Raw genomic sequence first — 21,655 nt, 5'->3', positions numbered from 1 at the left:
AATCGTTGACACGTAGGCCGTCGAGGAAAACGGTGATAACGCTCTGTGTTTACTGTAGACTTTTTTTTTTTATCGAGTGGACTGATGAAGGAATTATGTCCTTTGAAAAAAATGTTAACCTGGTGATATTTCGAACAAAAAAAAAAATACCAAAACAGACAAATTCCAGAGCAAAGAAGGAAGATAGAAAAGATATCAATGGACCTCGGAAAGACAGGGCTACAATAGAGCGCCGTGTTTGAAGAGGAATGCAGGTTGGAATACCAGCATTTTTTTTTTCAATAATTGGCCAGTTCAAGTCGACTGTTACAATATAATATATATATAGGCCTATTGTATGTGTGTGTGTGTGTGTGTGTGTATATATATATATATATATATATATATATATATTATATATAATCTATATTGTAAATATACAATATATATACATACATCAATACAGCTATTCACATCAGTGTGTGTGAGCGTGCATCTTTCGCTTATCGCCTACTTTAGTTTCACTGTGTCCATGTACTGCATCTTGTATAAGACAGAGCAGAATTACGGAGCTGAAGGCCGCTTATCTCCTTTTTTGTGTGTCCATGAGTTTTGCATGATTTTTCTCCAGTAGGCCTACTCCCACATGCTCGGGCAAGTTGCACTGAAAAGAGTGAGAGAGGGAGAGAGCTTGGTGGCATTCTTCCAGGCACTTTCCTGGCAGCAATAAACAAAGATAAATGTTTGCAATCTATAAAATAATGTCATTGATAGCTTGGTTATTTCTCATCGTGCAAAATATTTTTTTTTTCTTAAAGCTCGCAGCACATTATCATGATTGTATAATTTTATTCTCGACAGCTAAACAGAATGAAACTGCGTCCTTGATCGCATGCAATGGATGCGACTTAACCTTTGGTGTACTTTGAATGCTTATTTGCACAGAAAAAAACAACAACATAACGTTGTACATAAACTGGTGTAAACGATAGGAATGCCCTTTCGCAATCAGTGAAAGTCACCATCGGACAGCTTTGCCGAAGAATCTTTATCTGAATTTCTAGGCTGAATACAGTGCATTACTCTTTGCACTCAGTGCATTACTTAACCCATCAACAGCTGCACATCTATTGTGGCTTTGCATTGTCTTCGAACGCATCTTCTAATACCATTAATATTATTGTTCTATACATAACCACTTGCACTGCATATGCACATTAGCTTGAATTTGCTGCATCGCACCCTTACTTTTTAATTGTTCAGGGCTGTATGAAATTTGATAGTACACAGAATCAAGGAATGGCTGAATAGAACTCTATGAACTTGTCTGAAGAAATGAGGTGAAATACGAATGATTTTCAACGACGGAGGAAGCAAGATGTCCCCATCTCGCAAAGGGATCGAGGCAGGGGAAGTGCAGTACTGTCGATGTATCGACATGGCGCGCAGCTGACACCAAGCCGGGAGTCCACTGGTATACAAGGAAACCGTACAAGTGTTCCGAAACCTCGAAAATTATAGGATATCCATAAGATCATCCGGAAAACATGTCTGCTTCACCATAAACCTTATTCATATCCACAATGTTGGAATATACAGTTGATAGCGACTAATCACTTATTGAGATGACATACTCTAAACGCACACACACACACACACACACGTGAGATATATGGGGAAGATATGTTATACGTATTGTAATTATGTACGATATATAATCATAATAATATTATAATGTTTGTACGTACACTAAATGTACAATGTATATATATATGTATATATATATGTATATATATATATATATATATATATATATATATATATATATATATATATATATATATAATAGATATATAACAGATATATCCATGTGTGTATGTATGTGTGTGTCGATGTGTGCTTATGTGATTATCATATTGAAACCATACCTACGTCTTGGTGTGCAATGAGCACATGTGTCCAGAGTTAAAATGACGTGCGCCTCGGCCGTTCGTCTCGGTTGCTATTACGATAACAGTGATTGATAAAGGTTCTTACTGGACATTCCTTAGTGTCTTTGTTCATGCCGAGACTTGTTGACCCCCCCCCCCTCCCTCCTACCCCCAAAAGAGGATGCTCAGAGCCCCTGCAAGTTTGTATACTCTCTGGATAAAATGATCTTAAATGTGCTTAGATCCGCTATAGTCTTCAATAGGATGATCTTCATTGCGAAATATCCTCCACAGAAATAAGATACAATAAAATGCTAAAAATTCCCAAGAAATCTTTCAACTTGAGCTATCTACATTAGATGTAAATGTCGTCCTTTGCAAGTCACACCTTACCCTGGGAAGTACACTTTTATCGGAATTGAGTTGAGTAATCGCTTGCCGTGGCCTTGTGATCGTGACCTCTCTCGGTCTGACATCTGCCCATTGTAATATCATGCCTGATTGATTGATATGCGTACGGAAAAATCAACCACTTGGTACCAAGATATCAACTTTCATGCCTATTTGAACGCAGAAGTCATTTTGGGGGGACTACCTACATATTATATTTGCAGGAAAACAACACTCAATGATACAACAATAGTACATATTCCTCGGTTAAAATTAGGTAAGAACGTCCACAGCAACGATCAATGTAGGCACTCCTGCAGAAATCTGAATCTATTTTATATCTCTGTGGACGTCGTATTGTAGCTGTTGTATAGGCTGTGAAAACTGTGGTATATAGCTGAAAATGAAATTTTCCATACTTCGATTTTTTTTTTCCGTTTCCCTGCGCGGCAAATGAAGTGATATTTATTGCAGATATTTGTTAGCGGTATTTGCGAAAGGTTCCTTCACCGGTAAACTGCATTTAAGACCTTGACTCTTTCACGCCCGATTTCATCACTGTTTGCTGGATGAGGCTATATGAAAAGAATTATGAGCTTCTTGTTTTGGAGATATCAGCGAATGACGTCAATGCCGTTGAAGTAACTTTTCCTTAGCCTTATTCTTTCCTGAATTTGTTGCTATTGTTTGCTTTGTTCGAGTCAAGAAAGTCACTGAAAAATGAAGGCAGAATACTTCTTGCTGCATGCAAGTTTGCAAGTCGAGCGTGAAGCGCGAACATGAGCGCATATCTGAGAAGGCTCTCATCGTTAGCCGTTGAGTATACAGCATGTGGGATCCTCGTCCAAACCTCCTCGCCTGAGATAGCACAATTACTCCTCTACTCCACCCATCTGGCATGGATATAAGCGGACGGGAACAAGGCCGGCCATTGTTCATTATCGGGCAGAAATAACCAGGACCCCGGATGAGTCTAAATCAGGCATGGGGTAGACGCATGCATCGCGAGCTGGCGAAAGATTTTGCCATGCAATTAGTGCCATCAAATAGTCCCTGAGCAGCATAATTTTAAGAGAGCAAGTAGAAGCGCATTGATATTCCTGGAAAGTAGGTACCTCCCTCTCCATCTTTTTTTTTCCATTTTCTTCTCTCACTTTCCGTATATTCGTAATACAGTGTATTCTATATATATGTCCGTGTATTTCAGGTTTTGATCTGATCTATTAGAATCAGAACTCGAATCAAGCAAGACTTGACTGATTTTTCTTGGTGTGGGGGGGGGGGGGGAGAGATTCTTACCTTTTCGTGGAAACAGTAGAGAATCCACACATTTCAAGTTTCGAGATTTCCTGATTTTACAGTGTCTATGAAGTGGCGGGAGGGGTGGGGTGGCAGCGTGATTGCCATAAATAATTGATGCTTTCATTTGTTTTCCATTTTTAGTTGTAGCGAGATATATTATAGGGTATCTACGATGACAGTCATGTACTATTTTTGCCTCATCAATAGCAATTCTTATAAAAGCACTCACTATATGCGTATGGGCATAAGTATATACACATAATTCACACACAGAATATATATATATATATATATATATATATATATAATATATATATATATATATATGGCTATATACATATATATATATATATATATATATATGCCTCATTAACTACAATTCTTATATATATGTATATGTATGTATATATATATATATATATATATATATATATATATATATATATATACCAACCTTGCCCAAGTCAAATCTAATTGGACTGAAGGAATAGCTTCGACTCTAAGAGAAAATTCGACTTATATGAGGGATTAAAAATCAATAGAATATAAAGAGAAGAGGACTTGAAAAGACCTTCGACTTAGGTAATTGTTCGACTTATACGAGCTCGACTTTATAGCAAGGTTGCTTGTTTCTACTGTACATTTACCATAAGAAATCATATTCATGTATTGCGCAACATCAACAAACTCGAAATTTGACAGGGTCCCCTATGTTTTCCCACTCGTGTGTGTATATTGATTATGTGACGTCATTACTATAGTTATCAGTGTTAAATATAATACAGCATTCATGGTTGGACGACTATAAAATAAAATGATGGCAATGGTAATGTTAAAGAGGATTATGTATACGTTGCTGATGGATTTTTACGATATTTTCGTCTTGTCTTAAAAAATTCCCATGAATATCAACTATTCCGCCCCCCCCCCGAAAAAAAAAAAACAACAAACAAACTTTCAAAAGAAAAGTGCAGGTTGAAGAGAGGCACTGTAGCATTTATTATTTGGAAATACAAACTATTCTTTGTCCAGATACAAACCAAGCAAAATCAGAAGAATACAAAATTTAAGTGGTAATAGACATAATTCAATTCATTGAATGATAGCGTTGATTTTTAGAATGAAATCTTCACCATTGCAGGGTAGCAGTAATCTGTGACGAAAATATGAAATTGTGATAATTCATCGTCACTTATTGTCACATTGTGAACCCTAGAAGCAACTGAAAAGAATGAAAGAACAACTCAAAAAGTGTTTTTGACATTCTATTCATATACTTAACACAGCAACAAATACACGAGTAAACGTAATGTTTAGATTTGTAATTACTTTAATGCGCATGAAGTAATATCACTCGTTCTCTATAGAAGGATAAAAAGTGAAGAACCTTGCGTTCTTCTGCTTCGCAGGTTAAGGAATTGATGTGTAGACCATTTTAGGATGATTTTATACAGCTTTATGAATCAAAGACCTGAATACATAAACGAATTAATTGGTTCTTGACGAACGTTAGTTTTTTTCGCCATAATAGAACTGGGTGATGATTGCAAAGATACCAGTACAGGTGTAATACCTGTGTTATTCATTATCTTTGCATTCTTCTTTGACAGTATAGCAGGATTCAATCACTGAAATGATCATACTGATTGTGAAACGGCAGGGCTCATGACTTCTAAATTTCTACGCACTTGGTTGATAGAAAGTGAGATTTTCCTGCTACAACCTGCCACGTAAGGCTATACATACGAAAGTGGCGCCGCGAGTTGGCTTCATGTCCTACTATGATCGGGCAATAAACACAATAGCGCCGTGCATTCCCCCACACACAACTAGTCTCATTCACCCCACATTAGGAGCATCACACACAGCTACACACAGTGCCGCGGCGAGCGCACTGTACAAACTACAGCGCTTCTTGGTAAGGTGCACACCATAGCCCGTTCTATGTGAACCTAACACTAAGTACACATCGGTTGCTGTAACGTGAGACGCGGCCGCCATGCTGAGGATGAACCCGCCGCCATCTTGCCCCACTTTGACTTATCATATTGTATGTCATCCATTTGAGGTTGTCCAGCTTTGTGAATTAAGCATCTTGTTTAAAGACTGATAAATTCACATTTCTCTTTCAAAAAAATAAAGCAACTGAGTACACACTAATGTACTGAGTGCACTATGCGACCATCCATCCTCAGAGTATGGGCATATTTCTTCACTTAAAACACCAGTCCGATCCGCATCGTTGAAACCGCCTTACGAAATGCTACCTGGATCTTTTGCCGCGACAAGGCTCAGCTTTAATCCACGAATCTTATCACGGGTGTATATTTTTTTATATCACCTTTTCGAGTCCAAATTAGTCTCCCCCGTACAAAACAAATTTGAAATAGATTTAAAATAATTTTTACTGCAATATCAATCAAACATCTGACGACACTTGTTTGATTAAAGCAAGAAGCTCACTTAGTAAGGCATAGTCAACTGCAGTAGGTAGACGTTGCTGGGTTGTGATGCTTGCCGTATAGGTTGAACAATGTTGAAAAAAGAGGTGTGCTGTGTTTTGTATGCCGAGAGGTAATAATGGCATTTCGAGTGTGGCTGCAAAGACAGGGCAAGATGACTGCTGCCCTTTACAGTCTAAGAAAGGGCAACTAGAATAACCACCAGCATATATCTGCTCCACAAGTTGGCATTTTAGAAACTAGTAGTGTCAAGATTTACAGAGGATGATGCTCCGGACTCTTGAATACGGGGTCATGGGTTCGAATCCTGCTGATCGGCGTGTTCATCCTTGGACCATTTTTACAACCATCACCCTCTTGACCCGAGTGTACACGTAGCTAGCTAGGAGCGTTTGAATGAAAGTGTAGCGCAATCTTATGGGAGAGCAGTGTATTACATTCGAGCAGATGCCCTCAAGAAGGGGCCATAATACAAAATTATCTTTTGAAGTCAGTAGTCGTTATGTATAACAATAATGCTAATAATAATAATGATGATGATAATAATAACAATAGTAATAGTAATAATAATAATGACAATAATAACAATCGTGAGAAGAAGAAGAAGAAGAATGTCGAAAACATAAAACATAATCCAATAAATCATTTGGAGGATTAAACAAAGGTCTACCAGAGCGTAATTTGTTTACCGCAAATCTTGTCCGTAATTCTGATAGAAACAATATATTTCAAACCATACATTCTCTATAACCAGCACCTTTACGGAATACTTTCAATTTATGAATACACAAGAGCTATATTCATAAAATCATCTACTTTCTCTTTTTCTTCTTCATTGCTCCTTAATGAAAGTGCGATATTGATGTTGACATAAAATAAAAAAGGGGTCTTTGTCCATTGTATTAGTAGTGAGAAAATAGTGTTGACAGCGCTGACGATATGTATATCATATCTCCCGTTTCGTAGTGGCGGGTTTTTCCAAGCTGTAAATCCCCGGGACCGTAATTTACCTCGGAAAACACACAGACAGACGAACAATCAATCGAACAAACATCAACGTGTCCGTGTTTGAATCAGCGCAGCTGGCCTCCCGTTCACCTCATGCCATTTTCTTCCCCATGATGAATGAGCTCTAATGAATATTCTTTTCATTCGCAAATCCAGTGTATCGAGCGGGGAATCATTGTGAGAGGGTCCATGACCAGTTTGGGTTCGAGCTGTCCGACGGAATCTATTCCAATTAATTTACGGTACCCGTAATGAACGTAACATCACGAGATCTGGCGCGCCAACGTTTAATGATTATTAAATTGCCCCATAGATGCCTCCTTTAGGCAGCTCTATGCATACCTGCCTACGAAACATCAAATTACGGCTGCTGGCGTGATGTTTTGTGCGTAGGATACAACCTAGGGCGGAGTGCAACTATCCATACATAGCTTCGGGGATTGCTTGGAACGATTTTACTATGATTATTTTCTTGGAATACCGAGGGGTTTATGGCAGACCTCATAAATTCTGTATATCCATTATAATGTACAGAAAGTGGAGAATTATAATTTTCTTTTTGGTCGCAATTCGTCATCTCCTTCTTATTGTAAGCGAGTGAAGTCAGAATGGAATTGCATATTTTGATATTTTCTTAAAATAATATTTCTTCGCCCTCTTTTCATTGTCTGTGACGACCATGGTGACCGTCCGTATTCTCTCTTTCTCATTTTATCTCTATGTTGGCTTTATATGCGTCATCCAACGATATATCACCGGTGCAATTATTGCTTCTAATAATCCTTAAAACATGAAATGCATAAAAGGTTTCTACAACACTTCCTATGTTTTCTCCCGCTCTTTGTTCAATTCATCTCCCCTTTGAAAATACTTATAATGATGTATCTTTTCTCATGATTATGCAACTGAACCGAACTGAAGTTATCATTATGACAGCTTGGGTGGCAACCTTGAGCATTGACGATGCTGCTACTTATTCTAAAATTAAGTCTCTCTATTCATTTAAGCATAAACTTAAACTAGTTTTTCTGAATTCATATCTATAGCTATTCTTCAATCCTCCTCGACATTCTCTGATCATACTTCACATTACTGACATTATCGATTATGTAACATGTGCCTCGCTCGTGATTTCTGTATTATCTCCTGAACTTCCTTTTTACAATTTTGGTATCTCTGCTATTGTACACTGCATCTGACTTGTACCTCGCTCGGGTGATCACGCAACTCTCAAGAAGTCTTGTGCCGCGGACATTGTTTTCTTTGTTTTTTCTTTTTCTTTTTACTTTTTGGCGATTATATTTCTCGAATTCACAAATTGTCATTCCTTTAATTACATATACCAAGTAAGAAATAATCTCACATCCGCATCTGGGAATCTACACCCTACAAGCAATGCTTCTATGTTGATTCCTCATATTTCACATGTTTTATTGTCTTATAAGCTGTACTTGACAATTCATCCAGGCTTTTGTATTGTGATGTTTATGTTTTATGTATTTCTTGAAATGTGGAATATGGAACAATAAAAAACAAAAAAACAAAACAAAAGATGTTCCTCTTAAAACAACAACAACAACAACACAAAAACAAAAACTACAGCACACAAACTTCAAAGCTATAGTTGGTGAATGTTAACTTGAGAGCGCAACGTTATTCGGTGGATGGTATACAAAAGCCCGGGCCATCTCTTATGCTCCGTAATGCATCTGCGTAGGCTGCCCATCAGAGGTCTTTGTACCTTCCAAGTCTCACATCACTGGGTTGGCGTTTTCAGGACAGCCTCCAGGGTGGCCGTCTGGGAGGGAAAAAAAAAGTACCGAAGTGGTTGAAATTCATCGTATGTAAGGGCTCCTCAAGTCACCACACAAGAAAGGTGAAACAAAATGTCATCATTATTATTATCATCAAAATGTCATCATTATTATCATCAAAACGTCATCATTATCATTATCATCAAAATATCGTTATCATCAAAATGTCATCGTCATCATTATCAACAAATTGTCATCGTCATCATTATCAACAAAATGTCATCATCGTCATTATCACCAAAATGTCATCGTCATCATTATCATCAAAATGTCATCATCATCATCATCAGTATGTCATCATCACTATCATCAAAATGTCATCATCATTATCAAAATATCATCATCATTATCATCAAAATGTCATCATCACCATTATCATCAAAATGTCATCATCATCATTACCAACAAATTGTCATCGTCATCATTATCAACAAAATGTCATCATCATCATTATCACCAAAATGTTATCGTCATCAGTATCATCAAAATGTCATCATCATCATCATCATCAAAATGTCATCATCATCATCAAAATGTCATCATCATTATCATCAAAATGTCATCATCATTACCATCAATGTCATCATCATCATTAATGTCATCATCATTATCATCAATGTCATCATCATCATTATCCTCAAAATGTCATCATCGTTATCATCAAAATGTCATCATCATCGATATCATCAAAATGTCATCATCATCATCATTATCAACAAATTGTCAATATCATCATTATCATCAATGGCATCATCATTATCATCAATGGTCATTATGGTCATTACGGTGAACGTGCATTAAGATTTTTAGCATTATCCGTAAGTAACATAAGGCCATAATCACGATAATAACTTTATTTTATGCGTGCTTACAGTATGCAAGGCTGTTTAAACAAAATTGTTACAAAGAGCAAAATGAAGTTATAGCTTCAATGCGCGCTCCACGAGATCCCAGCCAATACTAACCATTCAACGTGTCAAAATCCAATCCAGGGCAAGATTCACATAAAACATGCACATTTGAAATGTTATGACTCAATTCATCTGTTGAAAGTTACGGGTAGCCAACGAACTCCGATTTCCATGGTTAACGTGCTCCTTACCTTGAACATTGCCTAGAATAGTTTGGCGAAAGCGTGACGTTATAAGTGACACCGGAAGGAGAAAAAAAGAAGAATAAATGAAGATTTACACAATTTTATTTGTAAATTTTAAGTAATGACATCAATAAATCTTCAAACGTGGATTCTACTTTTAAACTCAAAGTTAATCCTTGGAATAAAGGTAAATTGTTTCGCGGTTAGGATAGGTATGGTGAATTTCAAATGTAAAGATCCGATTTGGCGTTCAGTAGCAAGTAGGGCCTACATTGATATGTACTGTGAAAACCGTCATGCTTTTCATTCAAGATAAGCACATAGTATAATACAGACGGTAGGGTACACAAAGTATGCACTTTCTGTGTGAAATATTCATGATGTGGGTGTCTCGAAGAAAATCATTTTTTCCAAAGCTCTTTCATTTTTGTAGTGGAATGATGTACACGTGGTTATACTATATCCATTGATATCATTTTTGTGCAAATTTTCTCTTCGCGAAAGACAGTGACAATTATAGTAGGCGTTTTAGCCCAACCGCAGTAATGGTAATAACAGTGTAGCTGGTGCTCTTATTGTCATCACTGCTAACTACTAACAGCTGACACTCTGCATTTTATCATGTGTTCTTTATTGACAGCTCGCAGGTATAAGTTGCTGGTAGTGGAGATGAGAGAGCAGCGGAGAGGGCGAGAGAGAAGCCCTCAGCCTTCGCCGGGATCGCAGCCGCAGAGTGACCGGGGCAAGGGCTCCAAGGCCTGCTGTTTCTGCTGGTGCTGCTGCTGCAGCTGTTCGTGGTAAGTTCAAGGCAGGTCGGTCTCAGGGGCGAGGTCTCGACAGCCTACCCCGCCCATTCCCTGCTGACGGGGACGCCGCTCGTCAGACTGGTATCGTCGACAAACAACAATTATTTCCCTTTAGAAGTTGAGACTTGTGAGGATCTTAAGCCCTTTCACGTACTGAAAGGTTTAGCAGCGCCTTGATCATGTTTATGAACTTGAAAACTTGCCATAAGTTTGAGAAACAAACAGACAGACACACACTCACTCAGACTCTCTCCCAAACACACAAAGCCCCCTAAACAAAGATGGTAGTCGCAATACATAAGCGCACATTGAAACGGGATTCCCAGTCCCAATTGTCTATATGCAGGCTATCGAAACGTTCTGGAATTGTGGACCGAAAGTAATTCCCATCGTTAACCTGGTGCTGACATACCTCCTTCTGTTTCAGACTGTTGCGATATAAATGCCTTTTGGTATCAATGCCTAAAGCAGCTTGCAGTGAGGTGGAAAAACAGCACATGACAAGCACAAGTTACACGCATGAGAGCAAATGAACGTGGGAAACCGGTACCGCCTACGCCCCGACAGACCGCGACTCCCACCCATTCGCCTCGAGCTGTATCTCATAGGAACAGATTATGCTTCTTCAAACAACGTCCAGTCATTCATTTACGATGGGAAATCTAGGCACCCGAAGGTGCCTTCGTCCTGCACACTGTGCACACTTGGTTATGTTTGGTTTAGCTAAAACACGCGACGGAAATTACAATGGCACATTCGGTGTGGAAAAATGATTCCTCGTTTAATATGTGACCTTGTGTAGTGTTATCATCACTTCTCTTTCTCTCTCTCCCCGTCTCTCTCCTCTCTCCCTCTCCCCCCCCCCCCCAACTATCTATGATCTAGGCCTATCTATCTATCTATTATTCACATTACACGTACAACAATGTACGTAATATCAATTGTGTTGAAATGGATACGAAATAATCTTGAACTTGAACGTGAACCTGTTGAATTTGAATGTTCCTGAAGGACCCCCCCCCCCCATTTAGGAGTAATCTGCGGACTAAATAAAATTGTTCAAATAATATACTTCCCTTTGTCATGCTTTCTATGTACAATCGCTTTCATAAGTACATACTAATTATATTTCGATCCCCGATGGACTAAAATGACTACGGCACGGTTGATATCTTCATTTTATCTCCCTGATCTTACGATTCGAAATACGGAGTGTCAAGAAAAAATGAATCGCTCCTGACCTCACCCTCCTTCCACTTGTCACTGTTGTCCAACATGGGAAGATGGATTGGTTGGATATTATGTTAAGACGTGTCATAATCATACACATTTGTCATCCACAACATTCATTTTTTGTGGCTATTCTAACAGTAATGCATGTACTCTATCATAACTGTGACAATATGTTTATTGTGCTATAATGTGCAGGATCTTCATTGTGTTATACAGTATATCTTCATTTTATGTTTGTCTTGAAATCTACTATCGAACTTTCTTGTTTTCCATGTATTCCACAGCCTGACAATGAGAAATAACTCCAGTAGGCAAAACGAAAAGAAATCCACTCCACTTGAAATTGTCAACGGGGATTCCAACGAGATGTAAGTAAAATACTCGCTGTAAAAAAAAAAATGAACCAGACCTATATCCTCAACGAGGACTCTTTCCAAAGGTCCTGTTTTCGTTTACAGAGTCCCAGTATGTTTATTGTGGTTTGTTTTCGAAGAAATGATCCATTATTTAGTAGCTACAAGAAAGAGAGCTTTTACTGGTAAAGATGCGTTCAATGGGAAAGGGAAGAAGAACACATTTATTTATTAATTAAACCGCCTATATTTTTTCACTTAGGCCTCCTATTGTCAGGGCATCATTGCAGTCATTAATTTATGCGTTTTCATGGTGTGAGGCCAAGTTTCTAGAAATAGAATATAAACAAGGATACATAGGAAGATGAGAAGAGCTGCAGAAGGAGGAGGAGGAGAAATGAAAATGAAACATTTCATAAACTATGAGGGAATTAGCAATAAACTTCAGTAATGTTTTGTATTATGATATATATATATATAGGCATAATAATATAGGCATACAGCAATAGGCATATATATATATATATATATATATATATATATATATATATAATATAGGCATATAGCAATTTCCCAGTTTGTCTTGTATTACCTTTTTTTTTTCAAAGTATCAATGATACCAAATCAAAATAAGTGATGTTTAGGACAAGATGTATTGGCAATGTAACAGCCTTTAATGATGATTTAAAATTAACAGTTTTTTTATATGTTTATGAAGAAAAAAATGTAAACAGAGCACATGGGTTAGACTTTATAACTATTGAAATTAAAACAATATTATGATAAGAATATACATTTAGTAAGAACTAAGCCGTTTAAAAACATTGAAAAAGAGCCTTAAATAACATAAGGAATATTAAATTCAATTAAAACTGGTAGTGAACTAAGTCATTTGTGTGTTAACTGAATGTATTGAATTGAAAATATTGAACTTATAAACAATGTGAAAATATCAAAAGATGAAGTATAAACAATTTCAGAATAAACTTACAAATTACCGTAAATTGAAGATACTGCATAATTTACAAGGACGGCAAAATGCAGAGAGTGATACAAGTTCACTGTGGAAAAATTATGAATAAAGTACAACCGCACCGTAGAATTCATTATTACATATGGTATATAGTTGAAAGAAAAAACAAACAAACAATATTTCTCAATGCCACAGCACAGAGATAAATTATGTATATTGTTAAATAATTTCAGTCCGAAATGCCAACTGCATATATGGTGGATTTGGTACGAAATTACTAAAACAGGTAGTTTATGCAATTGCATTTTTGTGTTCAATGTCGTATCTATTCCATGATATATACCCATCCTACCTATATTGCAAAAGTGATAACCATATCTAAATAAATATGAAAAAAACCAACGCATTCCCTTTCTCATTATTGCTCTCTGATAAAAAAAAAAAAGAAAGAAAGAAGTTGAAGATTTTTTTTTTTTAAACAAAACATTAGTTTCCCTTTTTGACAGTTAAGAACACCCTTAACCAATCCCAGTTTGGCTTTACGAAAAATTGTTAATCTGACTTTCCCGTCGTAATAGATAACGTTAATAGATAAGCTAGTAGCTACAAAATAACTTTCACAAAAAGAGAATGCTATAAGGGCCATATTTATGGATTTAAGTAAGGCCTTTGATACCATTGATTATAAAACTCTTCTCTATAGATTAAGTGTTAACGGCATACGGCCCAGCTTATTCGTGGTTTTAAAATTAGTCCTCTGACAGACAACGATAATAATATTAGTTGTAGTAATAATAATGATAATAATAATGATAATAGATAACACTCATATAACTCTTAATACTGACGTTTCTAAACGCAGTAACACAGAATATATATGTATGTAATATCCAGTGTGGAGTCCCCAAAGCCTAGTCTTGGTCCCCTACTATTATTTAATTTGCAAATGGTATTATAGACTCACCGATTCTAAATTTCATTATGTTTGCGGATAAAAGCATTCATTCAAATAACCAAAGAATCTTGTCGGCTCACAAACTATGAAATAGACCTGACATAATTATGGAATCCTGTCCCTTTTACCATCTGAAGCGCTTCACATCTTTGTTGAAACTTTTTAAACGAAAATTAAAGTTAATGAAAACAGATTATTTTTTTCCTTCTTAAATGAATGATTAAACATAATATATTTTTAATATTGTGTTGTATTGACAACTACAATAGAAATGCATGGTTGTATTGTTAATTTTTCTTTGTAAATTTATCAATTATTATCATTATTATTATTGTTATTATTGTAATTATTATCAGTATGTATTTTTTAATGTATTTCCCCCTTTTTTAAAGAAAAATCGAGTCAGGTCATTCGTGAATCCTTCCCACCTTTTTCTCCTCTTGTATATTAGTATTTAGGTCCTCGACAACAGTTATTTTAGTCAGTTTAGTCAGTTTGTATCAAAGAAAGGACTGTCCTCTAATCAAGCATCATTATGCATGATTATTGTAACAACAACGGGACGTGAAATATGTTCATGGTAGAGAAAGTGCAACAATGCGCTGTATTTTGTATTTATAAGTCATATATTGAATTTGTTTCTAAAATTTGATTTTTCGTAGTAAATTAAGGTTTACCGAAACATTTTTGTTTACATTATATTCGTGAAAGAAAATATTACAAAAATTGAAAGTGAAATTGAATTAAACAAGGAAAATGTATCAAGAAACAAGAAAAATGTATCAGGTAATGCTTGCTATATAGTGTGACCTGTGTACAGTCGAGATGATTAGGGACAATAACTGAAAAATTAAAATAAATTGCAAACATAATCTCCTGTAATCACAAACAGAGCTAAATAATTTATTGTTTTGATGATTTTCTCCTTTGCCCCCAAAACAGGCCAACTCTGGAAGAAATTCGACTTTGGCATCAGTCTTTTGACACGTTGATGAGTAGTGGAAGTAAGTACAGAAGGATAGACTGTGCATATTGTAGGCTGGGAGACGATGTGAATGTGGCCTGAAGGGGCAAATAATGGGGCTTCTATGATGGAGAACCAAATACACCGTTGTTGGAATTCTTTCAACCATGACTTTTCAGTCCGGCGTTTTATCAAAGTGACGTCACAATGAGTAGATGTAAGGTGCACAGGAAACAAACAAAGCAGGTGCGTCATCTTCAGACGTCATTATCTGGTATCATTCTGTTTGATATTCAAAATTTGGGCAGCTTTTCTGTTTCAGCGCAATGCATTGCGTATTGATACACGTCGTGAAAGGGCATCAACTAAACTCTCTAGAAGTATATTTTTCACTGATGATAAAATTATGTGTAAGTCTCAAATAATAATGAATGCAGGGATGTCGCATTAGATGGCACAATAGTTATTTTGTGCAGTTAAACGTGTGTCTGCCTTTCAGTGAAATATATTAAAAGAATTATTTTAAATCAATGTATGTATGTATGTATGTATATCTGTATCGACATCTTCTAAAGAGGGTTTATGCATTCCCACCAGTCCTGTAGCAGATGTATGAATAAAATAATGATGATAATTTGTAATCATAATACATATTAGCTCCTTTATCCCATGCGCATCAGATGTAACGTGCTTAAAATTTATTCATCTCTACAATTTCCTTTGTGTTTGTGCGTGGTCCTCGTTGAGTACAGAAGGCAGACGAAAATTCCGAGAGTTCCTGCGCTCCGAGTACAGCGAGGAAAACTTGCTATTTTGGCTCGCGTGTGAAGAGCTTCATAAGGAGACCAATACGGCGGCAGTGGAAGAAAAAGCACGCCTCATCTATGAGGACTATATATCCATACTATCACCGAAAGAGGTAAGCATTTCTACCAGGCCCCTAATGAGGTACCACGCCCAAAGTACAGTTGGCGTATATATGATTAGACAGCATCGAAGTATGTTACCAGTGAGAATAACATTTTATTTTATTGAATTATATATTTTGTGCAGATTAAATTATGCTCGTGAAAAAAAAAAAAAGCAAGATACATTTTCACTGGCACATCACCGGCTTTGGTATCATCACTGTGCATCAATTTATAACTGGTTGCACCCTCAAATATAGGAAAGTTAAAGAATTCAGAACTTCATTGTTTCATGAATCTTATTATATCAAAGACGCTATGCACGTGCCTGTCATATTTAATGCCCAAGGTGCGGTGTACTGTCAGTTCAACTGCGTACGTGTAAAATCTACAGTCGAATTCCTTAAAGCCCTTTCCTGGTGGAATGCTCCCTTGCCATTTCTATAATGAGTGGCTGGAATGCAGTCAATTCTGCTAGTATTCCAAAGTCGGGATATCGTTGCTCGGCGACTTTATCAGGTTTTTATGAAGATAGGCCACAGAGAAAGAATGTTAATCTTCCTACTGTTGCTCACATCATAATCAAACATTCGCCTGATCCGTGTAATCTCTCAGATTCCTGATCGAAGTGAAATTAAATTGCTATCGCCTTTCTTATTTGTTGTTTCATTTCCCAGGTCAGTCTGGACTCGAGCACTAGAGAGATCGTGAATAATAACATGGTGGACCCGACCATACACGCGTTTGACGAGGCCCAACAACAGATCTACATTCTCATGCTACGAGACTCCTTCCCGCGCTTTTTAAATTCCAAAATGTTCCGCAACCTCATGGAGACCGCGAGTCGAAAGGAGCCTTGACTAGAAATCCTGGCTGTCGTCATGGAAACGACTCTTTCGTTAGGTAGTGGCGACGTGTACCTCGGATAACACGCTTTATTCATTAGGGACTACCCTCGTGTTTGCCCTTCTGTTTATTTTTGTGAATGGAACATAAATCCTAAAAAACGTCATAATTGTGCAAAACTCTTTTTGTAACATGCCGTCATGACTTTGTGTATGATTGTCTAGATGACTTTGTTTTTCCGAAGAGACATGTTATCCTCCTTGTTTTCCTCTTTTGTATGTGGAACGATGTGACATTAATATCGCTTGACCATCGAAACTTATTCATTTCGGCTCTGCTCGCTGGTGGCACACTCTCTTCCAGGAAGAAATGGACCACCGCGGGGTTTGACTCAAGCCAGTAATTTATATAAATGCGAATTCGCCTGTATTTGGAAGGCCAGACTATGACGTCGACGATAGCATGCGGGAGAGGGCGTCATGTTTTGTGTGCGCCCTCCGAGTTCTGGATGAACCAGCACACTGTGTCGGAGCGTCGTGCAGAATGGATCTCGGCCGTTAGCGATGTGCTATCACCCATGTCACTTCGTGTCACTCTTATCACCACCAAGTCGAATAGTATGAACACTAATCAGATGCACTATAAGGTGTGAGACAGTGTCATTCTTGTCGCGTTCGTCAGCTATAAATCACGTGGACAGATAGTGAAGGAGGTACCTTGTACGCAGACTCGTCACTCGTCACAGGATCACGTGTACTGTCGTCATGTCATCATAGAATCAGCTGCGTAACAACTGTAAACTATTTGGGCCGGGAATATGCGTTTGGGTGAATGCGCGTGATTGTACCAGCGTTTTCCTGTGAATGTGCGTGCGTCGTGTTTACTAAGTTGGTGTTGAAAATGATTGAGTTTGTGTTTGTCTGAGTGTAAGTGTGGGTGTATAATTTGATGAAAAGTATTGAACGTATTGCTTGTATCGTGTGTGTGTGTGTGTGTGTGTGTGTGCGTGCGTGCGTGCGTTTGTATGCATGACTATGTGTGTGTGTGTGTGTGTGTGTGTGTGTGTGTGCCATGTGGTATGAGTGACTGTTTTCTTGTTAGTATAAGTGTTTGTATAGATATGTGATTATAGTGAGTGAATTTAAGGGGAAAAATGTGTGTGGAATTCATCGTTTGAAATACAAAGCACAAAGACCGATTTTACGGAGAATTAGACATCTCCCATCGGTCTTCATCAGGAAACCGTGTTTGCCAGTAGAACCCGCACGTTGCGACATGTGCAGTGAGTGTGACTTGAAACCATTTTGTTACCAAATCACGCGCAATGTTTCTACACCGGAATATGATCTGCGTACGGCTGGGTCGCCGACACAGAGCGGACACTAGGAGTGCTTCTCGTAGGTTGGTCCTCATTCTTAAACGGAGAGCTCGCTCGTGTCAGTGTCTGATTCTATTCCATCCGTTTTGTGCATCGGGTTTTCAAGTGTCCTTTTGTTGATATCTCGTTTGTAAACCAAACAAAAAGACAGGCGTGATGGACCTTGAGATCACTAACAACACACAGACAGGAAACAGCTAATAGACTGTTGAAAGAACAGCTTATCAAAAAAAAAGCGTACTTCTTCCAGGAAAACCATGACAAAGTAATATCACATGTTCACTTTAGCTTTCTTCTAGAATGTAAGTGTCATTTCCACTATTTTGTTTGTGATAGAGTGCTTCACCATTCTTTCCAATTCTGACCTCGTCAGCCATTGAATGTTTGCTTCACTTGAGAAAGCGTCCCTAGTTCGTTCGCGAATTTTGGATGGAGCGCGCATGACGCAAGGCCGAAAGATACGGAAACTCGTCGGAGACCTTCACACGTTTGAGCACTACCTGTCGGCAGCCACCAATGACAATTTGGATGGAACGTGCTTTCTTTATTGATTTGTTAGTTAGCCGCTTGGCCGTGGAGGCCAGGATGGTGACGCTTTACTTGATTGATTGTTTTGAGAACAAAATCGGCTTCACGACGGAGTTTTACGCTCACCTGGTTTATTAGACCTACCAGTGAACATGGGAGTGTAAGAAACTTCATCGTCGCACTCGCGCGCAAACACACGCAGGAGCTGAGCAGACGGTGCACCTTTGGGAGTACCGGAGCTCAATTCTTGCTCACTTATGAATGTGATCGAGCGTACTGAATTGACATGTGCACTCCAAATGGATTGGAATTTGCCGGACAGTCTTTCGACGAATGAGTTCAGTGAACGGCAGGTGGGTCAAGCAAGTGACATTTATAAGGATGGCAAGACCGAGGCATTGCGATGTCTTGTAACACAGATTGATGCATCTGCGTATCCGTGAAGGATCGAAAAGAAATCGAACCACGAAAGACTTATACCTATTCTCAGAAAACAACTGTACGCCACAAACTGATGTACAAAACGAAAACCACGATTCCTTGTGCCTGCATTCTTAGCCGAATTCCACGAGATATTCTACGGAGGTTGTCTTGGTAGAGTACAAATGTCAAGAGGTTGATTCAGGCAGCCCAGGCCTTGTAGATTTTCACGTGATGTATTAGGCTTGTTGAATGATGTTTCTTTGTAACACTCGAAAAAAAAAGATAAACAGAGGCTCACTATCTCTATACTTGAAGTATTAACATTTCATTTGTGGATCCTCATAGTGAATTGTTTAAGTCACATAATGATGGAGAAGAAAAGATGATATTCTTTAATCATGTGCAAACAAAGTGCATAGCCACTATGTAAAAAGGACACCGACATTAGGATCGTTTGGTTGTTCGTTACGAAGTCCCAGTCGACAGAGAAGAACGGAAATCTTTGACCCAGTTCACTACGTGAGCTCAGTAAAGATGTATGCGTTCAATGAATAGTTTCATAAATATTGTGAAAATATCAGTGCCGCCCACGGCGGAAAAAATGCCCCCATTTGCTCAATCAGCCGTGAACGTTTTAGGACTACAAGAGATGCATGTCATCCCTCTAAATAGTCACGCACGAGTAGATATTCTTAGGTCTCTTTGCCGATAATAGGACACAGACCTATCAAGTAAGACCTGACGTCTACAAACGGATCAATATTTCTCCCTGTACTGCTCTTTTCTAGTACCATACCGTGCCACAATTTTCATTAGCAATGCATCTCATACATATATGATTTTGATCAGCATTCGTCTTTTCGCCTTTCGAAAAATTCCCACATCTACATGTAGTGTCAGCCATGCGGAAAGCAAGTCTGGCAGTTTTTCTTGAGATGAACCGGAATGGTATGTTGTTCTATGTTACAGATTTATGTCCATGGTTTTGTGAGATATGTTCAAAACGAAGATAAACTCAAATTTAGTCTGAAAGCCGTGAAAAAGTGGTCTTCTAGTATAGAGTAGAATGACAAAGTGTGACTCCATGTGTGACAAAGGCCCATGCGGGATAATGGAATTTAGTCTGACAGACATAATTCATGAGGGTTGCAGGGATGTCATGTTGAATGTAACTCGTCTCTATTCACAACTTTCTTTGAAAGCCATTTCCAAAGGGTTCTTGTTCGGATTATAGCGTCGAAGCCTGAACGTTCTTCACGCACTGAACTGAAGACACCAAAAAGGCACACCTGCTAGCCGTATAACCTGTGTTCTACTATTTTATTTTCTACTTTAATCGGGAATCTCCGGTACTATAGACGAGGAAATGAGAGTACTCGATTTCATTTCGCGTGTTTCGATTATAAGCTGAAGTCGTGTTGAGTAAATTTTAACAGATAGCCCCATTCGGTGGTTTAACAATTTGTTTAAGTTTTGATATGACAAGCAATGATACAAATTCGAGGCGACAACAATATCTTTATTAGTGGTTGAGTTTTGATAAGTAATTCGAAAAAAATTGAAACTCAGACTTCTCGGCCTCTCTTCTTTTAGTTTCTGGTTACGTCTTTATGTAAGTTATTTTCACCTGGAGATCTCTTTATTGAAGTGAAAGTATTGATTTCTGGGATATTCAAATCAGGATTAGAAAGCGATTCTCCTCTGTAAGTAGGAATTTAGGGACGGACCCTTTTTTCAGCCCAAATTCAAAATTCGAAAATTAAATGTTACACATTAAAAAGAAAAAAATCGAAACCGATCCAATACTTCTCCGAATCTTGAAATATTAAAAGAAACAAAGTCATAGAGGTTCTAAAAGATGATTTTTTTTGTGTGTGTGTTTTACTTCTCAAAATAAGAAATCAGCATACTGTATTAGATGACTGCAAGCGAAGTAACTATATAAAAAAAAAAGACCCGATGAATTTCGAGATGAAAAGTGGCTGTCGAGAATTTAGACGGGTTTAACTTTTCATTCAGCAATATCAAGTGATATGTATTCAGACATTTTCCAATCTTAGCAGATACTGAATGCAGGATTTGGGGCTAATAATATCGCAATTTTCGTTATTGCTTGATGACCAAAGATCCCCCATGAAACTACTGGCAGTCGCAGATCAAAATATTGATGAATTATTGTCGCCATGAATACGAACGGCTCGACTTCGAGATCGTACTTTTGCGCTTGTGTCGTGCCGGTAATAAGGCGAAATACTGAATGAAATTTAACGACTGCCTATAGTTCTAGCTGGCTATGCCCCAATCAC

General features: G+C 37.9%; 2 protein-coding genes across 2 annotated transcripts in view; one reads left to right on the top strand and one right to left on the bottom strand.

Moving 5' to 3' along the window:
• The window catches only part of LOC140234156 (regulator of G-protein signaling rgs-2-like), a 32,508-nt gene extending 15,283 nt beyond the window's left edge, over positions 1-17,225 (top strand). Inside the window, exons 2-6 of the mRNA XM_072314231.1 lie at positions 10,623-10,779; positions 12,306-12,389; positions 15,245-15,306; positions 16,019-16,185; positions 16,852-17,225. Of these exons, the coding sequence (XP_072170332.1) occupies positions 10,623-10,779; positions 12,306-12,389; positions 15,245-15,306; positions 16,019-16,185; positions 16,852-17,034 (653 nt within the window). The 3' untranslated portion in view covers positions 17,035-17,225. The remainder of the gene's footprint in view (positions 1-10,622; positions 10,780-12,305; positions 12,390-15,244; positions 15,307-16,018; positions 16,186-16,851) is intronic.
• LOC140234513 (small ribosomal subunit protein eS12-like) overlaps positions 1-21,655 on the bottom strand; it is a 124,642-nt gene that overhangs the window by 32,885 nt on the left and 70,102 nt on the right. The window lies entirely within an intron of this gene.

Source organism: Diadema setosum, chromosome 10 (assembly GCF_964275005.1).
Source record: "Diadema setosum chromosome 10, eeDiaSeto1, whole genome shotgun sequence".
Classification (NCBI taxonomy): Eukaryota; Metazoa; Echinodermata; class Echinoidea; order Diadematoida; family Diadematidae; genus Diadema; species Diadema setosum.
The sequence above is the reverse complement of the archived record's forward strand: the minus strand, read 5'-3'. Positions and strand labels throughout refer to the sequence as shown.